Genomic DNA, 22,495 nt, shown 5'->3' on the forward strand with positions numbered 1-22,495 from the left:
CTCTGTGCTGACAGTTCAGAGCCTGGAGCCTGCTTCAGATTCTGCGTCTCCTTCTCTCTCTCTTCCCATCTCCTGCTCATACTGTCTCTCTCTCTCTCAAAAATAAATTAACATTAAAAAACAATAATAATTAAAAATAATAAATAAATAAACAAAAATTGTTTTGAGGAGTTCCTGGGTGGCTCAATCAGTTAAGCATCTGACTCTTGATTTCTGCTCAGGTCGTGATCTCACTGGTTCATGAGATCAAGTCTGGTGTTGGGTTCTACACTGACAGTGTGGAACCTGCTTGGGATTCTCTCTTCCCCTCTCACTCTGCCCCTCCCCCCTCCAAAAGAAATAAATAAACTTTAAAAAAAGAAATTATTTTGATTCTTCTAGGTCTTTTACATTTCATATAAATTTTAGAATAATATTGTCAATTTCTAAAACTGTTGGGATTATGATTGAGAATGCAATGTCTAAATCAGTTTGCTGAGAATTGATGTCTTAATAATATTAGATCTTCTAATCCTTGAACATAGTTAAATCTCCATTTATTTCAGTCTTCATTATTTGTCAGCACTCTTGGAGTTTTTAGGTTAGAGGTCTTGAATATTTTTATTAGACTGATCCCAGTGTATTTTGTTTTTTCATGCTATTGTAAATGGAGCTTAAAATTGTTTTTATCTTTTTGCTTACTGCTAATATAGAGTTATTTTTTTTAGTATTGCCTTTATATCATGACACTTCTAAATTCATTTATTATTTCTCTTTGTTGATTTCTTAAGATGTTTCAACAGTTTGTCATCTATGAATAGAGACAATTTTCTTTCTTCCTTTTTGCTCTTTTTTTTCCTGTTTCTAACCTTTTTTTTTTAATGCCTTATTGCACTGATTTGGACTTCTCATATGGTGTTAAATAGAGGAAGTGAGACTAGACATCCTTATCTTGTTTCAGATTCTCGCAGGACAACGTTCATTATTTCACTGTTAAGTGAAAAATTAGGGGCTTCTGGGTGGCTCAGTCAGTTGAGTGTCCAACTCTTGATTTCAGCTCAGGTGGTGATCTCACAGTCATGTGATTGAGCCCTGCCTTGGGCTCCGTGCTGGGTGTGGAGCTTGCTTGAGATTCTCTCCCTCTCTCTCTCTCTCTCTCTCTCTGTCTCTCTCTTGCATGCACCTGAGCGCTCACTCTTTCTAAAAAAATTTAAAAAGTGAAGAATTAGATTTAGGATTTCATGCATTCTTACCAGATTGAAGCCATTCTTTCTATTCCTAGTTTTCTATGAGTCCTCATAAATGTCTGTTGAATTTCATCAGATGCTTTTTCTATATAGATAAGATCATATTTTTCCCTTTAATTCTGTTAATGTGGTGAATTACCTTGATCAGTTTTCAAATGTAAAATTAACTTTGCATTCCTGAAATAAACCCCTGTTAGTTAAGGAATATCCTTTTAATATATTGCTGCATTTTATTTGATAATATTTTGTTAAAGATTAGTTTTGTGTCTGTTCATGAGTTACACTGGTTGGTGTTGCCTGTAAATTATTTTTCCTCTTTCTCCTTTGTAGTATTATTGTTAATTGGTTTTAGTGTTCTCTTATCCTCATAAAATAATTATGAATATTTTAAATATTAAAATTAATATTAAAAATAGAAATATTATTTCTTGTGTTTGATAAAATCTACCTGTATACATATCTAGGACTGGCATTTTATTTGTGGGAAGATTCTATTTAAAAAAAAAAAACTCAATGTTTATTTATTTATTTTGAGAGAGAGCAGGGTAGGGGCAGAGGGAGAGGGAGAACAGGGAATCCCAAGCATGCTCCACACTGCCAACACAGAGCCTGATGTGGGGCTCAAACCCACAAATTGTGAGGTCATGACCCGAGCTGAAACCAAGAGTGGCTTAACGGACTGAGCCACCCAGGGGTCGCTATGGGAAGTTTTTAAATTATGAAATCAATTTTTCAGTAGATATAGTGACTTCAGATTTTCTCTTTTATCTCATGTCAATTTTGGTAAGTTTACAGTTTTTCAAGGAATATGTCCATTTTATCAACATTGTCAGATTTTACCTAGGTTTTTTCATAATGGTCCCTTATTTTCTTTTTAACTTCTAGTGAGCCTGTAAGTTATGTTCCTGCTTTCATTTCTCATATTTGGCAATTTGTGTTTTCTCTTCGTTTTTAAAAAATTAGTCTTGCTAGTGATTTATAATTCTAATCTTTAAGGAAACCAACTTTGTTAATTATCTCAATTTTTTTGTCTGTTTTCTATTCTCTTGGTTCCTATTTTTTATTTCCATTTTTCTTCATATTAAGAGTATAATTTACTCATTTTAATCGCAATTAGGCTAATTAAGCTGAAGCAAGAAGTTCTGTTACCTCCCCTAATAAAATTTCAAATTTCACATTCTAGAATATATGGCATAGATTTATTATGCATTACCCTATCTTTGTTTTTGAGATTAATGAGGGAGAAAATTCTTTCAAAAAATAATATTTCCGCCTTATCTGCTGGAGATTTTCTTTGGCAAAAATCTTTAAAAATAAGTTTTAAAATAGTATTTAGTATGAATACTAAAGTGCAGATTCAAATCAACTTAACATCTAGATTCATAACACTAATGTCAAATTATTCTTCCTGCCTAATATCTTTATTCATTTAATCTAACAGTGCTAGAATGCTCTTTTTATAATACTGCTTTTTTAATGTTCTATCCTGCTCTAGAAACCCATGATAGTCCTTTACTGCCTGTGAGGTTATATCCAGTCTCCTCTGTCAGTCATTCACCAGGCTTCTATTTCTGCATTACTCTTCAACTCTTATTTCTGCAGTAGGAATTCTTCATCTCAGCCATAACCACACACATTGTATTCAGTCTGTTTTTGCTTTTGTTTCTCTTATCTTGTGGAAAACTAATCTAGAAGAGTGGAAAGAACACAGTTTTTGGTTCTAGTTACACTGAAGCTTAGATTCTCTGTTTTCCTAGTTGTTACACTGAACAGATTACTTAGAATCTATGAAATGGTAATATTTCCTTATAGAGTTATGTGGATTGAATGAAATATACATAGACATGTCGTAATTAGTATACATAGAATTTAGGACATATTTAACAAATATTGTAACATAGAATTTAGGACATATTTAACAAATATTAAATCTCTCCTTTTCCCCTTTCAACTAATCAAATCCTGCCCAATTGAAGTTCTTTTTTTTCCATGAACTCTGTTTTGTTTATGCTGCAATATTTTTTTTTTTTGCCTTTTATTCAGTCCTGTGATACAAATGGTCTCAACTAAATAATTTTTGTTGATAATATAGTGTTATTCATACTATTTCCCTCATTGTGTTATTTGTCTGAGCGGAAGTGTCCGTTTTATATAATGTGAAGTATGGATGAAGAAGTCAAAGATTTGGATTTTTATTCTGGTGCTGTCACTAGTTTACTAGTCTTCAGGATACCTTTTCTCTTTGGGTTATGTTTCCTCATCTTTCAAAGGAGATTATTAAACTAGAGATCTTTTTAAGGTTCCTTCCAGTTACGAAATTCAGCAATTCTAGGTATTCTTGGGGTGTCTGTTTTGTGCTAGATTCAGATGAGAAATTGTAATGAGAAATATTTTAAAAGACCAATTGTGTCTTTAGATTAACATGTCCTAGAGAATAGAGTTCTGTGCACAAATGACTACAGTGCAGTGAGTATATCACAGAAGCCGTATGAGTGTTATAAGCAGAGTGCCACGTGCAGAATAGTTCATCTCATCTTTCCTGGTCGATTTTAAGCATTTCTGTGGTAAGATCTAACTGTGTGTTGGACTTACATTGCAAACCTTTCAATAAAAGTCAACAAAAAAGAACATTTAATTTTACTTTTTATTATTTGGTCTTTGAATATTTTTCTTTTTTCTTGTTTTGCTCTCACAGAATGGTCCTAGCGCCAGATCATGTCATAAGATGTGCATTGACATTCAGCGAAGGCAAATCTACACATTGGGGCGTTATTTGGATTCCTCTGTGAGGAACAGCAAATCTCTGAAAAGTGACTTCTATCGTTATGACATTGACACAAACACATGGATGTTACTCAGTGAGGATACTGCTGCTGACGGAGGGCCAAAATTGGTGTTTGATCATCAGGTTTGGTGCACAGATAAATATATGGTGGAACTAATTAGTGCTCAGTAACTCTTGCTCTTAGAGTTTATTTCGCATGTTATGCTGTGTTGTGTATTAGTGATTTCCTATAAATACCTATAATAGATAATAAAAGTAACTATTATTTCAGTAGGTATAAAGTTAGTTAAAATTTTTTTTCTCGGGGCGCCTGGGTGGCTCAGTCGGTTGAGCGTCCGACTTCGGCTCAGGTCACGATCTCGCGGTCCGTGAGTTCGAGCCCCGTGTTGGGCTCTGGGCTGATGGCTCAGAGCCTGGAACCTGCTTCCGATTCTGTGTCTCCCTCTCTCTCTGCCCCTCCCCCGTTCGTGCTCTGTCTCTCTCTGTCTCAAAAATAAATAAACGTTAAAAAGAAAAAAAATTTAAAAAAATAAAAATAAAAAATAAATAAAATTTTTTTCTCTTGTTTGATGCAAGATAAAATACTAATATCAGAACAAGTGTTAATTTATAAAAACTTTAGAGAGTAGATGGAGCAGTACATACTAGGAAAACAAATTTTGATTTTATAATAAACAGTCATAACTCATAACAGTAACAACTTACACTTTTAAAACTTTATTCTGCATTCCTGGAAGAAATTTAAAATTATTTTATAATGAGTTTGAGAATTTGAAATCCAGAGCTTTTCTTCCAATTGGAGTGAAATATATTTACTTTTGTATATAATCATGAAGCAGATAGGAGTTTGACATATACTAGATGAAGTTTAAACTGAGCACCAATAAGGGGTGCCTGAGTGGCTCAGTCGGTTAAGCATCGACTTTGGCTCAGGTCATGATCTCATGGTCTGTGAGTTCGAGCCCCACATCGGGCTCTGTGCTGACAGCTGAGAGCCTGGAGCCTGCTTCAGATTCTGTGTCTCCCTTTCTCTCTGTCCCTCCCCTGCTCACACTCTCTCTGTCTCAAAAAAAATAAACATTTAAAAAGGTTCCTGGGTGGCTCAGTCAGTTAAGCGTCCGACTTCGGCTCAGGTCATGATCTCACAGTTGGTGAGTTCGACCCCCATATCGGGCTCTGTGCTGTCAGCTCAGAGCCTGGAGCCTGCCTTGGATTCTATGTCTCCCTCTCTCTCTCTCTCTCTCTCCCTCTCCCACTCATGCTCTGCCTCCTCTGCCTCTCAAAAATAAATAAATGTTAAAAAAGAACAACAACAAAATTTAAACTGAGCAACAGTATAAATCACATAATGGTGCTATAAACTAGAAGGCTACACACAGTGATCTGTAAACCTTTTTAATATTAAAAATTTAATATGCTCATCATTATCCCCATCAGTGTCATTTTCACTGTTATCTGTTTTTAGATATTTAGTATATATCAGTGTAAATTTAGTGTAAATATATATTTAGTGTATATCAGTTTAGGTCAGTACCCAAAACAATAACCAGTAACAATTCTGTAGGCAGTTTTACTTGGCTCACCCCATATCCAAAGGGTTTTTTGTAGTATGAGGGAGAAAAGACTTTTTAAAACTCTGTAGTACTGCATTGATGAACATAGTATTATCTAGTACTTGAGAAATCATAGGTGGTGCTAAGATTATCACAGAATTTAGCTGAGGCCTAATATCTTATCTAGGAATTAAAACCCCAGTCTTTATTTTCTTTGGAGGTTTTTGTTAATTCTTTGCCTTTAAACTATTCTACTGACATAATAACAAGTAGTTTTTATAGGAGAATGGTAAGGAAAAGAGGAGTGGGTTTTATGCCTATCAAGAGCGTAGTGGGTAGAAAATCAAAAATGTTAGTCTTCAGAGTATTCCCCAGATTGAATTTAGAACTTCTGCTGGCTCTACATAACTGAACTCTGCAAAGCTCTGCACTTCCCTGCTGACACCTTCAGTGTTGTTCATGTGGAAAATAAATACTCCAAAAAATGTTAGGCTGGTTCCGATCTTTTAAAAACAGAGCATCAGCAGATAACACTGTTAGGGAAACCATTTATTTTCTTCCAACTGGTTACAAATTTCTTTTACAAAAGATGCTTATGTCTTTCTTTTTATAGATTGAAAAAAGAATAGCTCAGGGGTAGTGTGAGTGGAGCACATTTATTGTCCTTGTGTGTGACCTTGGTTTGTCTTGACTTTAATAAAATTGAATGTTCTTTGGAAGCTAGGTTCTGTTACATGATGCTTGATTTTCATCTGATTAGATGTAATAGAAGAACACTAGGGGTGAAGAAACCAGAATTTCACGAATTAACACAATCTTTATAAGTCTTCATTTTGTATTCGATTTTATACAAATAAAACTATACGTTGGAACTTACTCCAAAAATTACCTAGGGTCATTTATGACACATTAAGACTTGACACTTCACATTCAAATTTGAGAAGAACGTGAGAAAGCTAGAGGCATGAAGACATGTTTAGAAGTTACTTTGCCATTTTGAATTTTAACATAAAAAAAACCCTAAAATTTAAAGCTTTTGGATTTCTTAAGATCACAGTGGTAGCTTAGTTCTGAAATTTTCCAAGTTGTTTCTTTGTATGATTTTCAGTAACAATGAGAACCAAACAAAAAGATTAAGGAAAAACACCCCCACAAGTCACATTTCAGTAAAACCAGGAGCCAGAGAAAACCCACGACTCCCAATTCCTTGTAAGTTTAGCCAGAAACAACTGAAATACCCAGAACCAGTGTTGAAGCCCACAACAGTGTAATAGGGGAGAGCTCAAGGCATGAAACAGAACCCCCCCCCCCCCAAACCAGATAAGGTTTGTAGTTAGAGATAACGTGACTTCACAGTAGCACCAGGTTTTAAAGAAGTCATTTAATTCAGTAGCAGCAGAGGAGAGAATCCTGGAGCAAGAGCATCACCCTTCTGTTATAGGAACCTTCTGTTATCCCATCCAGGGAAGTTCAACTCATTTAAATATGAAAAATGAAAAAGCAATAAACACCAAATCTTTAGAGAGGTACTCTGAAGAAAAACAGTAAGAAGAAAAAGAACCAGCAAAACTTTCCTTCATGTAACAGCAGGTGAAAAATTATATCCCAGTATTCTAAAATGAATTAAATGGCTTAATGAAGCTTGCAACTGTCAAGGAGACTACAAAGCATAAGTTCAAGAATGCAGATGAGATGGCCAAATAATAGGTGCAAGTGAAAGTGGGCCTGATAAAATTCAGGAAAGAGATTAAAGAAAATTATATTGGCACTTCCAGAAAGTAACAATAATCTACAAGGTGTGTAAAGAATAGGTAAGTGTCATATAGCATAGAAAAAAGAAGAGCTGATAAAGAAAAAAGACTTTTTAAAAAGGGTTAGCCAGAAAATTATAGATGGAGAATGCAGTCGAAAGAGAGCCAACATACACATAATTGGAGACATTAAAGAAGAAAACCAAGGCCGTGGAATAGAATAAATATTTATTAATAATTAATTCAAGACTACTTACATATCGAAAGGGCATGCTATCTTCAGGGGAAATTGACCTAGACATTCAACTCTAAGGTATATTGAATTTCAAAGATAGAGCATTTTGATGCAGCTAGGCAAACTTATCAAGTCACCTAGAAGAGAAATCAAATGAGACTGGTGTCAGATTTTTCTACAGCTATGTTCAATGCCAGGAGAGGCAATAGAGCAACATCTAGAAGGTATTCAAGAAAAACAGTGTGAGTCAGGGGTTTTATATCAAGCCAAATTGTCCTTCAAGTATAAACATTTTGGGGGGAAATTACTAGAAAATAGAATACAATCTAGCCAAGAAGTGGCTGGAGAAACTTTAATCAAAGCATTGGAGATCTCAGCTCATTAACATTCTCCCCGGGCCACTAGATCATTGTCAGGCTGAATGTATACTTTTACTGCCCTTCTGCCCCACAATCTATGAAATGCAAAAGAATACACTGGTAGTAATGTTAATGAACAAGAAAGAGTGTCCTTGGGGAACTTAAAAAAAAAATGGGGAGAATTCCTTGAGTCTCAAAGTGTATATAGCTAGGGCAAGTATTAGATGAACAATTGGTGACTGAACAGCAGGGCATTTTCCAATTTGACTGAGCAGCACTTACCTTTGATAATTGTCTACAGATCAGGTGTTGAGCATAGACACTGGAGCTGGAATGATGGAACAGTACTCCCAGGAGGCAATGGAGAGCTGCTCTGGCGCCCTTGACGGCATCATGTCTCATTTCTCCCCACCGGCTCCCTTGGGGAAGGCTGCTGGATATGAAGAGGCGGATGAATAGGGATTCACAGATACAAAAAGGCCTATAACAGCAGCTAAAAAATTCCAAATAATTAATACCATGAGACAGGGGTACTGAATTCAGCAAAGTAAGAATTAACAAAAACAGCTAGAACTGTAAACTGAAGAAGCCTTTAAGATAAATTTAAGTGATGTTTTTAGAGTAGCTCGGGAGGCTGTTTCATCCATGATAAAGAAGTATCTAGAAAAAATATAAGTTAAAGATTTGACAGCAGAACAGCAATCTCAGTGAATTGATTAAAAAGCTCTCACCTTTAAGTGGTTACTAAATTAGCTGAAATTATGAGAGAAATGTTAAGGAAAAGAGAAAAGATCCTGAAGTTCTAATATCCACCTAATAGGAGTTCTAGAAAAAGAATGGAGGCAAACCAAAAACAGCAAACCTCAAGGTTAAAAAGGAAAAAAACTCAGAGCTGAAGAAAGACAGGTTTTAGAATTAAAACACCAGGGACAGATTAGGATGAATGAAGTAAAACTATCCCTACCTGGATACTTCCTTAATGAAATTTTAGAACCAGGAATTAAGAGAAAATCCTAAAGGCTGCAGAGAGGAAACTGGTTACCTTTGTAAGTAAGCAAGGATCAGATTAGTATGAGGCGTTTTTAGAGGTTGGTGGTTTGGGCAACACTGCTTTGAAAGCTTGAAATTTTGTGAGGAGAGAATTATTTTGAACCCAGGGTAATCCTAGCCAATGTTGTATTCATTTGATAGAGTAAAATAAAGACTCTTGGATTTTAAAACATTGGGGCGTGGAATAAGTGACTATCCACTATTTGATTTTAGAAATTAAATTTCTAGCTTGATAGAGTAGATGAGTGAGTGGTGTTCCAATTTTTGACTTAGGTGATCTCTGGAAATCTTCAGAGAAAAGATGTTAATATTACCATACAAACTTTAGTAATCATTAGCTGTTCAGAAAATTTTTTCAGAGATTAAGAGTGAAAATGAAATTATAAACTGCTGAACAGCATAAAGTTTCCTAGGGTGATTAACACTTTTTGTTCGATAATTGACTCTCATTGAAACTGCTTATCTTATCCAGGGAAGAACCGAACTGAAGGAATAAAATTATTTCTGTTTTGTGTCCTGTTCGTTCTAAGATATGGGAAAGAATTGGTGAAGCTACTACAGTATCTTACTCTTTTTTTTGAGTTGGTTTGGTCTGGTATTCTGGAGAGAGCTACCGAGATAAAGATATGTTTATGCTTCACCACTAATAACAAATGAGAATAACCACATTAAAATTAAACTTCAATATCCCCAGAAGGAAATAGAAACCCCTTTTGTAGCTATGTGAAGCAGAAACATAAGGACTGGATAACAGAGATTGGCCAAAAATAGTGTGAATTTGTAAATTTATGAAAATTTAAATAGGGTCATATAATGAGTCACTCAAGATTTTCAACCTGATTCTGAGGTGCTTGGAGACATCTGAGCATTAAGTACTTGAGACAGGGTAACGTCTCAAGAGTGGGAATACTTTCAACTATATTCACCAAGATTTCACCCTTGAGGAATAGTAGATTTTCACCTTAATTTATGGAAGGTTGTCAGAAACCTGGCAAGTGACTGGATCTTTTTTAGTGGTTAGGGGAAAATTAGGAGATGCTAGAATCTTTTCTTTTTAATATGAATTTAAAAAATAAAATTTATATTTAAAATAGGTTTTTCCTGAAAACAGTACAAAAATAGATGAATATCACAATTTGATGGGAAGAGAAAATTGAGCATACAATGGCTGGTATTTGTGCTTTGGCCGAAAAAATAGATGTTTTTGTATATGCAATTTATTCTTTAAATATCAGTGCCACTTGTGTTCAACATCTGATTCCCAACTTGGACTTACATAGAATTTGTCCAGTTTGTCTATCCACTTTGAAATAGAATTTGGTTCTTATTGTCTTGCGGCATATGGCTTTTTTCTCAGAGATACTTTTATGAAAAGCCATGATCTCCTTGAGTGGAAAGAATGAAAGAATCAAGGTTGGCTTTTGAACATAAATTGCAAAACATACATCAAAGAAAATTAAATATGTAGTGTGTTAAAGGAGGTAAAGTTATCACCACAGAAGTCAGTCTGGATTGACTGCAAATGTCTTTGTTTTTGCTATTTTGTAGCAACATAATCTGAAGAGTTTTGCAAAATAAATACAGAAAGATGAATTCAGCTGTGTCACTCTTATTGACATATCTGCTGTCTGATTAAATGGTAGCAAAATTAATAGGATGGATGCTTGCCTAGAATAGAAAGAAGGGAGTTTTTTTATAAGGAGGATGAACAGGAGAGTGTGATCACTTTACCCATAGAGTATGATTAGTATTCAATCTTAGGTATAACTTAGCACTTCATGTATTATTGATTGGTTTGGTAAAAATTACACAGTTTAAAGAAAGCATAAAGCTCTTTAACCCTATATATTTTACTCTCACTGGGAAAAATGGAAACCTGACCAAGTATTAAGGAATCCATCCTGAATCTCTGCAGATGGTGAGCATTATTACAGTAAGTGCACACGGTAATCAAGGGTGCTATTTAGGGTTATTAAGGCAAAGTTTAGTTTTTTGAGAATCTAAAACTGCACACGTTGGTTTCATTTTAGCACATATGACAGGAACAATCTATAACTCTTCAATCTTGTCTTGTTCTGATAGATGTGTATGGATTCAGAAAAACATATGATCTACACCTTTGGTGGTAGAATTTTGACATGTAATGGCAGCGTAGACGACAGCAGAGCCAGTGAACCACAGTTCAGTGGGTTGTTTGCTTTCAACTGTCAATGTCAAACTTGGAAACTTCTTCGAGAGGACTCCTGTAATGCTGGGCCTGAGGACATCCAGTCTCGGATAGGACACTGCATGCTATTCCACTCAGTAAGAATATTCTATATATCGTATTCTTATTTTGTCATGTATATCTCAATAGGAAAAGGAATAGTAAAATCTAAATCTTCAGAAAGAGATCAAAACTTTTTATTAAAAATAAATGATTAGTGTTAGCAATGAGAGGCAAAAATAAAACTTCCTTAGCCAGTGTACTGTTTGGTAATTATGAGACTCTTGCCACTAACCTAGTAATTCCTTAATAGTTATTACTCAGCTATTAATCAAGGCACTTGTATGACTAACTTTACTGCTTATACAGATACTGTAGCTATTTCTCTTTCTTAATACCTTTCTACTTACTGATTTCTCTTAGTAACTAGAAGATCAATTGTTCTCTTGTCCTCTCTGCCACTCTCCATTAAGTGTGAGGAATTAAGAATTGACTGTATAGAATTAGAATTTAAATTTATCAGCAAAACCAATATAGAAACACTTGTTTTACCTTTTCAGATGTTATAATGAAAACCTGGGCTTCTTTCTGTGAACATAACTTTAAAAACATACTGTGGGCTATTTTGAACATATATCAAAGTATAGAGAAGAGTGTAATAAATTCCTGTGTACTTATTTATCTGTCTCAACAATTAGCAATATTCCACTATTCATTTTTCATATATCTGCCCCACTTAATATTTCACTTCTTTCTTTGATGTTTCTCTGATTTTTAAGTTTATTTTTTTAATTAATTTATGTTTTAATTTACATCCAAGTTGGTTAGCATATAGTGCAACAGCGATTTCAGGAGTAGATTTTTTAAGTTTATTCTTAAATTTTGTGCTGGGGTATTTTAAGGCAAATCCCAGACAATGTATCATTACACCTGTAAATATGGTAGTGTATCTCTAACAGATAAGGACTTTTTATAAACATAATTACGATACCATTATAATACTGAACCAAAGCACCAGCAAGTTCATATTATCATTAATATATAGTTTGCATTTTTTTTTTGTTTTCTGAAATACTGAAAAATACCTTTTTATAGTAGGTTTCGGCAAGTCAGGCTCTAAAAAAGATCTGTGTATTGTTTTTGGTTGTTATGTCTCTGAGATTTCTTTTAAGCCATAACAGTACTCCCTGCTCCTATTTTTTCCCCCTTGCATGCCATTTATTTACTTGTTAAACTGAATCATGTGTGCTCTCAAATTTCCTGTATTCTTGATTTGGCTAATTTTATCCTTGTAGTGTTGTGATTGTCTAGTCTCTATATTTCCTGTAAGCTGGTAGTTAGATCTAGAGGCTTCATTCATTTTAGATTCTCTTTTTTTGGAGGCAGGGAAGGCAAAAAGAGGGGTGCAAGAATACTTAAAAGATGGTCTGATTGCAAAATGTCAAGAGGCATTTAATGTGTAGTTGTCATACTTTTGGTGATGTTAAGAATATTCTGTGGGTTTAGGTGTTACAGCCTGATTGATCAGTAATAAAGTTTCTTGTCAACTTTTTACTGAATGGTTTTTGCAGTCATTGATAATCATTGTGTAGGGTTTGTGAAACAGATTTTTCTAATTATGTTATTTGTTCTGTATTTATTAATTGATTCTGATATTAAAAACTTACCCTCATTAACGATTTGGCTACCCTAATGTGTACACCACACAGAAAAATACTTGATTTTTTTCTCTTTGTCACCTTTTCCTATTGATAAGCTGAGGCTCCACAGTTAACCAGTGTATTTTTTTAAGCATTATTATGAACTTGTGGACTTATATATTTGATGTGTTTAATCCAGTGCTGTCATTATTCTTGATGCCCCAATTTTTCTCTTTGTCCAAGAGTGCCCCCTTCCCACTATACACGCACATAGAGCTATATACACATATAGCTATATGTATATATGCGCATATCTATATATCTTTTTAGTAAGAGAAAAATTAAGTCATTAGTTCCTACTAACATGGCCAATTCAAATTAAAAATCATAGAGTTTTAAAATTTAATATCCTTTTGATTTTGTATTTGTGTATCTTTTAAGGTTAAAATCCTTCTTAATGGCAATATTACATTATTTGTTCTGTTTTTCTGTAATAGTTACAGAATCACAGAACTAACAAAAATTACTGAATGTTGTTTCAGGTTGCTTTCTCATTTTTCTGTTTAGGATATAGCTAGGGATGGAGAGTCAAAAAACATGAATTAAAATCACTAGAAATACTATTTCTCTGTGTGATCATGTCCCTGTGTGGTCATACCTTTATGTACAGATAGATTTATTTCATTGTTTTTCAAATTTCAGAGATTGTTTTTTTCTTTGAGTTAATTTTGTTTTCTAATTAAATAAAAACAGTATACATGGTTCTAAAGGCAAAACCATACTTTTGGAGTGATCAGATTTCTCTATCCCTGTCTTCCTGCTTTGTCCCTTCTCATAAAGGTCTTTTATTACTTTCTTTCCTTTGTTTCTTTTTGAAGAAAGAAACAAACATATACATATTCCTTTTTTCCCTTTCTTATGCAAAGGAAGCACTGTATACATTATTCTATACCTTGCGTTTTTACTTTCATAGGGTATCCTAGAGATCACCACCTCTTAGTATGAGAGAACTTCATCATCCCTCTTTATACCAGCACAGTACTCCATTGCATGGGATCTGTCATAAAATGGCTTTTATAGACGTTTCAATTTTAAAAGGATCACTCTGAATTCTTCATGGAAGTGACCACTTTCTCCCTTCTTTGCCCTTTTTTCCTTATTTTTCAGAAAAATCGTTGCTTATATGTATTTGGTGGCCAGCGATCGAAGACCTATTTGAATGATTTCTTTAGTTATGATGTGGACTCTGATCATGTAGACATAATATCAGATGGCACCAAGAAAGACTCTGGAATGGGTAAAGGCGTTTAGTGATTCTTCTCTCGCGTCTTAGCTACTTTAGAAAGAAGACTGTAGACCATTAGCTTTTCTTTCTAACCATTCTTCACCCTTTCCCTGTGTCTTTAATTGAAGTAATTCTGAGTAAGAGGAAGAAAAATCTACCAGCTAAATTATTCAGTTTTAGCTGTTTAAAATATATGTTATTATATTATTTCCTTTTATAAATTTCTAAAGATATTATTTATGTGTGTGCTTGTTTGGTGGAGGGGCTTTGCAAAAATTAGTATCTTAAAAACTATCTTACTCTATTTTTGCTAATCCTTTCCACCTTCTGCTTTTACTATAGTGACTAATATAACAGGCACTAGCATGATAGAGTATGTCTTTTTCTGAGGGAGGACCTAATGTAACTGGTAATGCCTTTTAAGTTTGCAAGCTCAGCATCCAAGTTATTCTCCTAAGTACTAGGGTGATTGATTTGCTTGAGATAGTCCCAGTGTTATGCATATTGCCCTGCATGGTTATTAATAGTGCCCCATTCACTCTCAAGTGTCTTATTTTGGATAATAATTTACATAGTTACCCTGTGACTATTACACACAGAAGAATAATATTTGTTTAAGACCCAATGGTTTGAAATGTCTAATTTGAGAAATTAGATCAGCTTGCTTTTTTTTTCTTTTAGCTTTTTTAAAAAAATTTTTTAATGTTTATTTTTGAGAGAGAGACACACACACACAGGCTCGAAGCAGACTCCAGGCTCTGAGCTGTCTGCACAGAGCCCAGCGTGGAGCTCAAACTCACAAACTGCAAGATCATGACCTCAGCCAAAGTCAGACACTTAACCAACTGAACCACCCAGGCACCCCATAGCTATTATTTAGGAAAATAGACCTTTTTATTAAAATAGTTGGTATTAATGAGGAAAAACTTAAAAAAATTTTTTTGACAAAAGAGCACCATACTTAAAAAGTGGACATGAAGGGACCCTTAGGACTCTTTTCCCATATTTCTTACTAGACAGAGGCTAGAGCTTTATTTTCTGGGGGAAATGAGTACGGGGGTGTTTTTTTTCCACCATACTTAAGCTACTTCCAAGATAGTAGCAAAGTGTGATAGTAGCAACAGTGATAGTAGCAAAGACCTAGTACAAAAATTCACTCTAAGTAAGCTCTAATGACAATCATTTGGAGATTTTTCAAGATTAGTTGTTATTATATAGTAATTTGCAGAATTGATCAGGATAATGCTTTGCTTACGGTTATGGCTAGCTTTAGAGCCAGCAACATGTGATAATTATTTTTTTTGTTCAATTTTGTTTTCATTATAAAAGTAATAATATGTAGAGAATTTGGAAAATATTAGAAAGATGCAAAAAAAAAGAAAATGTATCAAACTATCCAGACATAATCTGTTATCATTTTGGTATATTTCTGTCTAGTTTTTGAATATTTATTGTGACTCATAAAGCAAAGTAAAGGGTTTGTCTTCTGGGAAGGCAAAGACGTCTTCTTCTCTGAAAAAGCCTCTTAGAGTTGGCTTTGGCATCTTCTGGGAATAGAGAAGCAGGGATTGAGGCCTCCTGAGTCTGGGTTTTCAGCTGAGGTAGAGAGAGAATACAGTGCTTATAACCAGAAAGTTCAGAGTCTGGTGTAGTTACCTCCAGGACTCATTACTCTTAACCCAGCCTGGGCCTCATGATAGTCATAGAAGTGGATTCCTTAACAATAAAATAATAATAATACAGTTTCCCAGGGGTGCCTGGGTGGCTCAGGCAGTTGAACGTCTGACTTCAGCTCAAGTCATGATCTCATGGCTGGTGACTTTGAGCACCGTGTCGGGCTCTGTGCTGACAGCTCAGAGCCTGGAGCTGCTTCAGATTCTGTGTCTCCCTCTCTCTCTGCCCGTCCTCTGCTCGCTCACTCACGTGCGTGCATGCTCTCTCTCTCTCAACAATACATAAATATTAAAATTGTTTTAAACAGTTTCTCAAAAAAAGGCATTTATTTTATGAAACTTTGCAGAATTTTATATTCAATTTTTAAATTAACATTAAATTGTGCTGATATTTTTTCATCATATGGTTTTACTACCGTGGACTAGAAGTATTAGGAAAAAAGACAAGTGTGGATTCATTCCCTAATTATTGCTATAGTCAACTTCTGTGAAATCAGAATCACCAGTTTTGCTACGTGTTCTTTAATTTTTAATTGATTTATGGTGAATTATTTCATGCAAGCAAGTTTATTCATTAATTTAATGATATTTGTTGGTCATCTGCTGACATCTAAGTTTGGCCCTCTCTTGTCTTCCCTCCTAACATATTTTGGTGCCTTCCGTATGCTGTTTATGTTTAAGAACTTTGAGGAATAGCTGTGGGCCTGGGGATTAAGATCCCTCCTCTTAGAGGACTCACATGCTACTGGAGAGACTTGCAGTTGCCATTCAGTGCTGTGAAGAAACCTTCCATGAGAATAAGGCATGTCCCATGTAGATAAAGCAGGTTGGAAACCATCTCTGCAGAGGTCATCTTTAAGATTTAAGATGAGAAGTAGAGTTAGGAAGAACCACATTAAGAAGTGAGAGAAGAGCAAGTACAAAGGTCCCAAAGCAGGAAAGAACTTAACGTATTCCAGAAAGAGATGGGGCTGGTGCTAGTTGAGGGTGGGGAGAGTTGGTATGAAATGAGGTTAGCAAACTGGTTAAGACTGATTATTCAGTGCCTTGTACAAATGCAAGAAATGTGGAATTCTTTTTTTCTAAATAGAATAGGAATTTATTGAAAAGTTTAATGCCAGGGTCATGATCTGATTAATTGAAGTTTTGAAAATATCACTCTTTTGTCCAAATATCACTCTTTTGTCCAGATACACATTTTCCAAGTGCTTAATTTTGACAATGTCTATAAGTTGCAGCGTCCAAAGGTTGTATGGTGCTTTAAGAGAGGATTTTTCTGGCAGAGTTGAGCATCTGGCTAGACTACATACTTGGGAAGTTTTCCCGCCTAACAGTGTTGTGGTTTTACTTAGAATTGTGGAACCTCAGCAGCTCTGTCGGGTGTGTTCAAATGAAACTGAAATCCCGTTCTTCTCATTTTTGTTTTTCTTACTTTTTCTCCATCTTCCTCCCTCCTTCCTTCTCTCCCCTTCCTCGTCTCGCTCCCTCTCCTCCTTTCCTTCTTTTTTTTCTCTTCCTTCCCATTTGTCCCTTCCTCTCTACCCCCCACCCATGTATCTCTGTCTGTCTCCCCTCACTCCCCTCCCCTCCTGGGTTTCTGATACTCCTATGGCCAGAATTGAGAACCACTGTGTTACCTCTCCAGAGCCCATTTCAGTTTGTCACCTTGGACAAGTTACCTAATTTCTCAGCCTTAGCTTGTGTGTCTATAAGTAACCAAAATTATGTAGTATCCCTGCTCGTGGCCAGATTGACCCTCTAGTTTCAGCTGGTGTTACTGTTGGGTACCTCAATTTTCACGAGAGTCTGCCAGTGCTACCTGTAGGTTCACTGATCTATTCAGTAATTAACTCATGCTAGTTTTACCTCCATCTTTTCTCTGTCCCATTGCAACCTCACTAGTGTGGGCTGTCATCACCTGTTTGGCCTGTCTTCCTGATCTTCCTCCTCTTCTTCTTCTTCTTCTTTTTTGGTTTGTCTATTTGTTTTTAAAAGATTTTATTTTTAAGTAATCTCAAAGTCACAACCCTGAGATCAAGAGCTGCTTGCTCCATCGACTGAGCCAGCCAGGGGCCCTGAAAACATATATACTCTGAACAGAGACTGTTACATTGATTATTTCATTAAAACCTCTCAAAGGCTTATCAAGTTCTTGTATTTACTATAGTCATTTTGTGTTGAGAATATAGTTGATAAATATTTACTTGATTACACTTGACTATAATAAGTGGTCTTCCTCCTCTTGTGTACCCCACCTCTCCCCCCAAGTCTTTCTCCATACTGCAGGCAGAATATAGCAGTTTTGTGTTACCAGTGAAGTGCAGAATCATATGTTTTAACATTTATTCAACAGATACTTTTTGTATCTAGCACCTACTAGGTGCTAGGTACAAGCTAAGTGCTAGAGATCACAATTGGGAATAAGGGCTCTGTCTTCCTAGAGCTTACAGTTGTGTATGGGGAGAACAAAGAAGTAGATTAACAACCTTACCTTTGATTAGTGTTAGCGAGATAAAAAAAAAAATCTTTTTAAAATGTCAACTTGATAGGTCTTCTTCCTTGATTAAAATTTTTTCCCTTGCCCTCAGGATTAGGTCTAAACTCAGCCTGCTCTCAGATTCCTTTATGATATGACCCACCTTAGTTAGTTCTGCAGCCGTATTTTTAGGATCCACCTTCACCTTTCCACCAATTCTTTGTTTTATGACTACTGAATATTAATTCTTTATAGATACAGTACTTTTTCTTGCCTTTGGGTTTCTGCCCATGCTCTTCTCCTTACCTGAATCACTCTTCCCTCTGACTTCCAAAGTGTAGCTATGTTGTGCTCGTGTCTCAGGTCTTAGCTTACAAATCATTGTCTCCTGAAATTCTCTAACTCCTCAAGCCCAGGTGAAGGGTTAAAGCATGTGGTTTTAATATTCCTTGTAAACACAATTCTAGATACTCATCTGACAGTATAATCTTGACTGCTTTTCCAAACCTGTGAAAAGCTTATCTGAAGTACATAGACTTTAATCAAGATTGCCTAAAGAGCGTTCAGTCTTTTCAGTACTCCAGATCTCCTAAAAAATCTTTCACTGGATTAAGTTAGACCAATCAGAAAACCTCATGTCAGAACTATGTTATATTGTATTGTCCTCCCATAGGATTACTTTCACCTGATTTTTAAAAGTCCATTTAATTTTACCTTACTAGATTATTATTTTTAAGCCATGAAAAGTCCTTCTAAGGACAAGGCAGGATACTATTTAAATTTCCACATTATTAAATATTCTTGGAAAGCACCAGTTTTGTTCCATTACATGGATGCTCTGTAGCTTACTTAAACAGTCTGTTTATTAACTGTTCTTCTAAAGCTTTTCTACTACAGTTAATTACTGTAATTTGAGATGGACTTAACATATAATTACTATGTTTATCTATGATTCAGTAATGTGGGTTATTTGATTAAAACTGCATTTATGATGTGAGTTTCAAATTGGATTGTTTGAAATCATAGAAGAAATTTGAACTATTAAGATCACCAATTAGAGACGGCATATGTAATTGTAAAATTACTGCTGCTTATTATAATTTTTTGTATCAGATACTATAAAATCTTAAATGTTGCTCTTTACAATTATTTAAATGAATTGTCTTAGATTTAACATCTCAAGATCTAAAGAAACCTCAACTGTTACTAAAGTATAACAATTTTATGCTCCCCTCAGAAGGAGATTACAACTTAAATCAGCGGATTGGCAGCTGCTTAGAAAGAAGAGATTTATTAGTATTGTGTCTAACACATACATAATTACATCAAAATTCAGCACATCTAAAATTTGGGTTTATTTCTGAATAACTTTTGGCAAGCACAGGGGGTTTAGCAGACTCCCCATATGTAAGCTCTGTATTTAACACTAATTGAAAATTATGTTTAGAAGATAGTCTGTTACACCACCAGAGCTTTATAGTTTGCTATAGAAACTCAGTTTATTGTAATAGGATTACTTTCTCATATCTGTATTATTCAAGGTAACACACACAGATCGAGTCTTTACCATTTGCCAGATGCTAAGTCGAGCTTTGGTGATACAGAGCTCTTACAACCTAATCCCTGTTCTTCTAGTAGTTATGTGTTTACTTGTTTTGTTCCTTAACATCTGTTGACTGTATTTTCCCACATCTGTCACTGTTTATTCCATTCTGTTCTAACCATAGTGACAGATTGGTATAATTGAAAGAATAGTCAATTGAGAATCAGAAAACTTGGTCTCTCTTCTTCTGGGTCTGCCACTCATCCCTCTGCAACTTTGGCAGAATTATATGCATAATTCCTCTGGGCCTGATTATTCATCTGAAAATGAGGAGATTGAACCAGTTGATCTTAAGGCCTCATCTAGCTCCAAAATTTTGACAGTTAAATTTCATTCCCTTCTGCTATCAGGCTGTGAAAGTAACATGAGGGCTAAGCTTGTAACGTCTGCAAGATCTGATTTAGCTATAAACATATTTTCATGAAAACCTTAAAATCTTACTGATTTTTAGTTCAACTTTCAGAATTGGTCAAACATTGACATTATTGGCATTGTTTTTTAATAACAGAGTGTATGTGTTTGTATGAATGTAATTATATAGAATAAATCGTTACGGTTTATATCCTTTTAGACTTTATCAATTAACTAAATCAGGCTAATTCAGCCATATAGAGAAGATTCTGAAGCTAATGAGTTGTTGTCATTAACATAGATTAGTTACTGAGCTAGGTAACGGTAGTGCTTATTTTCAGTATAATGGGTTTCATTACTTTCCATTTAGCATCTTTTCCACTTGTGCCATTATTCTGATAAAATTGGATTATGTACTTTTTTTCTCTCAATGTTATAGTTAATAAACTTTCCATAATGCCCCCTTCCACTCTCCCAGAGGTGTTTTTGCTTAGTTACAAGCTTATAAATATATTTTTTTTTAAGTTTATTTATTTTGAGAGACAGCTCAAGCAGGGGAGGGGTAGAGAAAGAGAATCCCAAGAAGGCTCCGCCCTGTCATCACGGAGCCTGATGTGGGGCTTGAACTCATGAACCATGTGATCATGACCTGAGCCAAAACCAAGATTCGGATGCTTAAATGGCTGAGCCACCCAGGTGCCCCTCATATTTTTAATATAAAATTTAGGTCATTTGATAGTAAATGGGAATTACAGTTTGCCAGTAGAAACAAACATGCAAGAACACTAGAGACAGTTTTGAAAATGGAAGGTAATGAAGTGGTATTAACACTACCAGATATTTATAAAGGTACAGTTTTGTACAGGTCAATGGAATGGAACAGAACAGGTAGTATGAAAGGATGTAATGCTTAGAGCCGGTACTGGCAACTTTCAGAAATGAAAGGAAGGCCAAGAGAATTGTAGGGATGTTAACTAACCTAGCACCATGATTTGGTTGAATTGCTGAAACAATCCTGGAACTGCCTACCTGCAAAATTTTGTTATATGAGCCAATTAACTGTTATTCAGGTTTTCTTTTACTTAAACCTGAAACTATCCTAAAAAACAATTTTTAGAAAGCTGTTTTTATTAAACTTATGTGTCCATGACAGTTCTAAAATTGTATTTTTCCTGTGTCTTAACTAAAGCGATTAATAATATGTTCTTTGGATCAGGAAGCAAAAGTAGAGTTGAGATTAGTTTATGAATTAATGGAATAATGTATCTTCCTCAAGAATTGAAATGACTTCAAAAATACCTCTATTATCAGGGCGCCTGGGTGGCTCAGTCAGTTAAGTGTCCCACTTAGGCTCAGGTCATGATCTTGTGGTTCGTGGGTTCAAGCCCCACATTGGGCTGCATGCTGACAGTTTGGAGCCTGGAGCCTGCTTTGGATTCTATGTCTCCCTCTCTCTCTGCCCTTCCCCTGCTCGTGCTGTGTCTCTGTCTCTCAAAAATAAGTAAACATTAAAAAAAATAAGTAAATAAAAAATACCTCTGTGATCTTTTTATCTTCCCTGTAGAGTTTCTGTATGTTACAAATTCTGTTAATTTCCCCCTGTTGGGTCAACCGAAGAAAATGAAAAGAAAAAATGTGATTCAGGTTGTCAGATAAAATATTTTTTAGCTGTCCTATTTCAAGTTTTAAAGATGCTAAAGAAAAAATGGGAGAGTCGAAGGATTATCATTGTTAATTTCCAGGAAGAGCTAAAAACAGGTTGGCTGTAATAGTTGCTTGTTGTATTATTCTTATTTTCTATTTTCTCAGACAAGTGTCCTTTCAAAATGAGTTCATGATTAACATATGGTCTTGTTTACTGATCTGTTTAATTTTTCTTTGTGAGTCAGTTTATTTATAAAGACTGATTAAGATTCCTGCTGTTGAGTTGAGCTTTTTGGCAGTTGAGTCTAAAAGCTTTAAAATACTATACGTCGTAAATCTCCTTTTTCCCTCCCCTCACAACTACCCATTAGAAACCATTAAATTGAAAAGATAGCCTTGTTTTCTTCTTGGGAAGAAAATTAATACAGAAGACTGTGTTAATAGTTACAACATGTTAAAATGAAAACTTCTTTCTTGGTTTTGACCTTTAGGTCTTTTTAGTTTTTGATAATGCCATTTTTGTTCAACCAGTTTTTATTTTTATAAAATTATTATAGAAGTAATGCAGTTGTGCTAATTAATAAAACAATTCAAACAATATAAAATGCTATAATATGAAAAGTTTCTGCCAAAGTAGCAAACTAACATAGGTGGCTGA

At 35.0% G+C, this 22,495-nt stretch overlaps 1 protein-coding gene and 1 long non-coding RNA gene across 4 annotated transcripts in view; both read left to right on the top strand.

Moving 5' to 3' along the window:
- MKLN1 (muskelin 1) overlaps positions 1-22,495 on the top strand; it is a 379,442-nt gene that overhangs the window by 301,287 nt on the left and 55,660 nt on the right. For all 3 annotated transcript variants that reach the window (XM_078439319.2, XM_060633171.3, XM_060633170.3), the window contains 3 exons: positions 3,922-4,134; positions 11,042-11,263; positions 13,973-14,102. In XM_078439319.2, the coding sequence (XP_078295445.1) occupies positions 3,922-4,134; positions 11,042-11,263; positions 13,973-14,102 (565 nt within the window). The remainder of the gene's footprint in view (positions 1-3,921; positions 4,135-11,041; positions 11,264-13,972; positions 14,103-22,495) is intronic.
- On the top strand, positions 4,141-7,424 carry LOC144614697 (uncharacterized). The gene is made up of 2 exons (XR_013552703.2): positions 4,141-5,504; positions 5,543-7,424. It is a non-coding gene; the product is annotated as an uncharacterized LOC144614697 (long non-coding RNA).

Source organism: Panthera onca, chromosome A2 (genome assembly GCF_046562875.1).
Source record: "Panthera onca isolate mPanOnc1 chromosome A2, mPanOnc1 haplotype 2, whole genome shotgun sequence".
Classification (NCBI taxonomy): Eukaryota; Metazoa; Chordata; class Mammalia; order Carnivora; family Felidae; genus Panthera; species Panthera onca.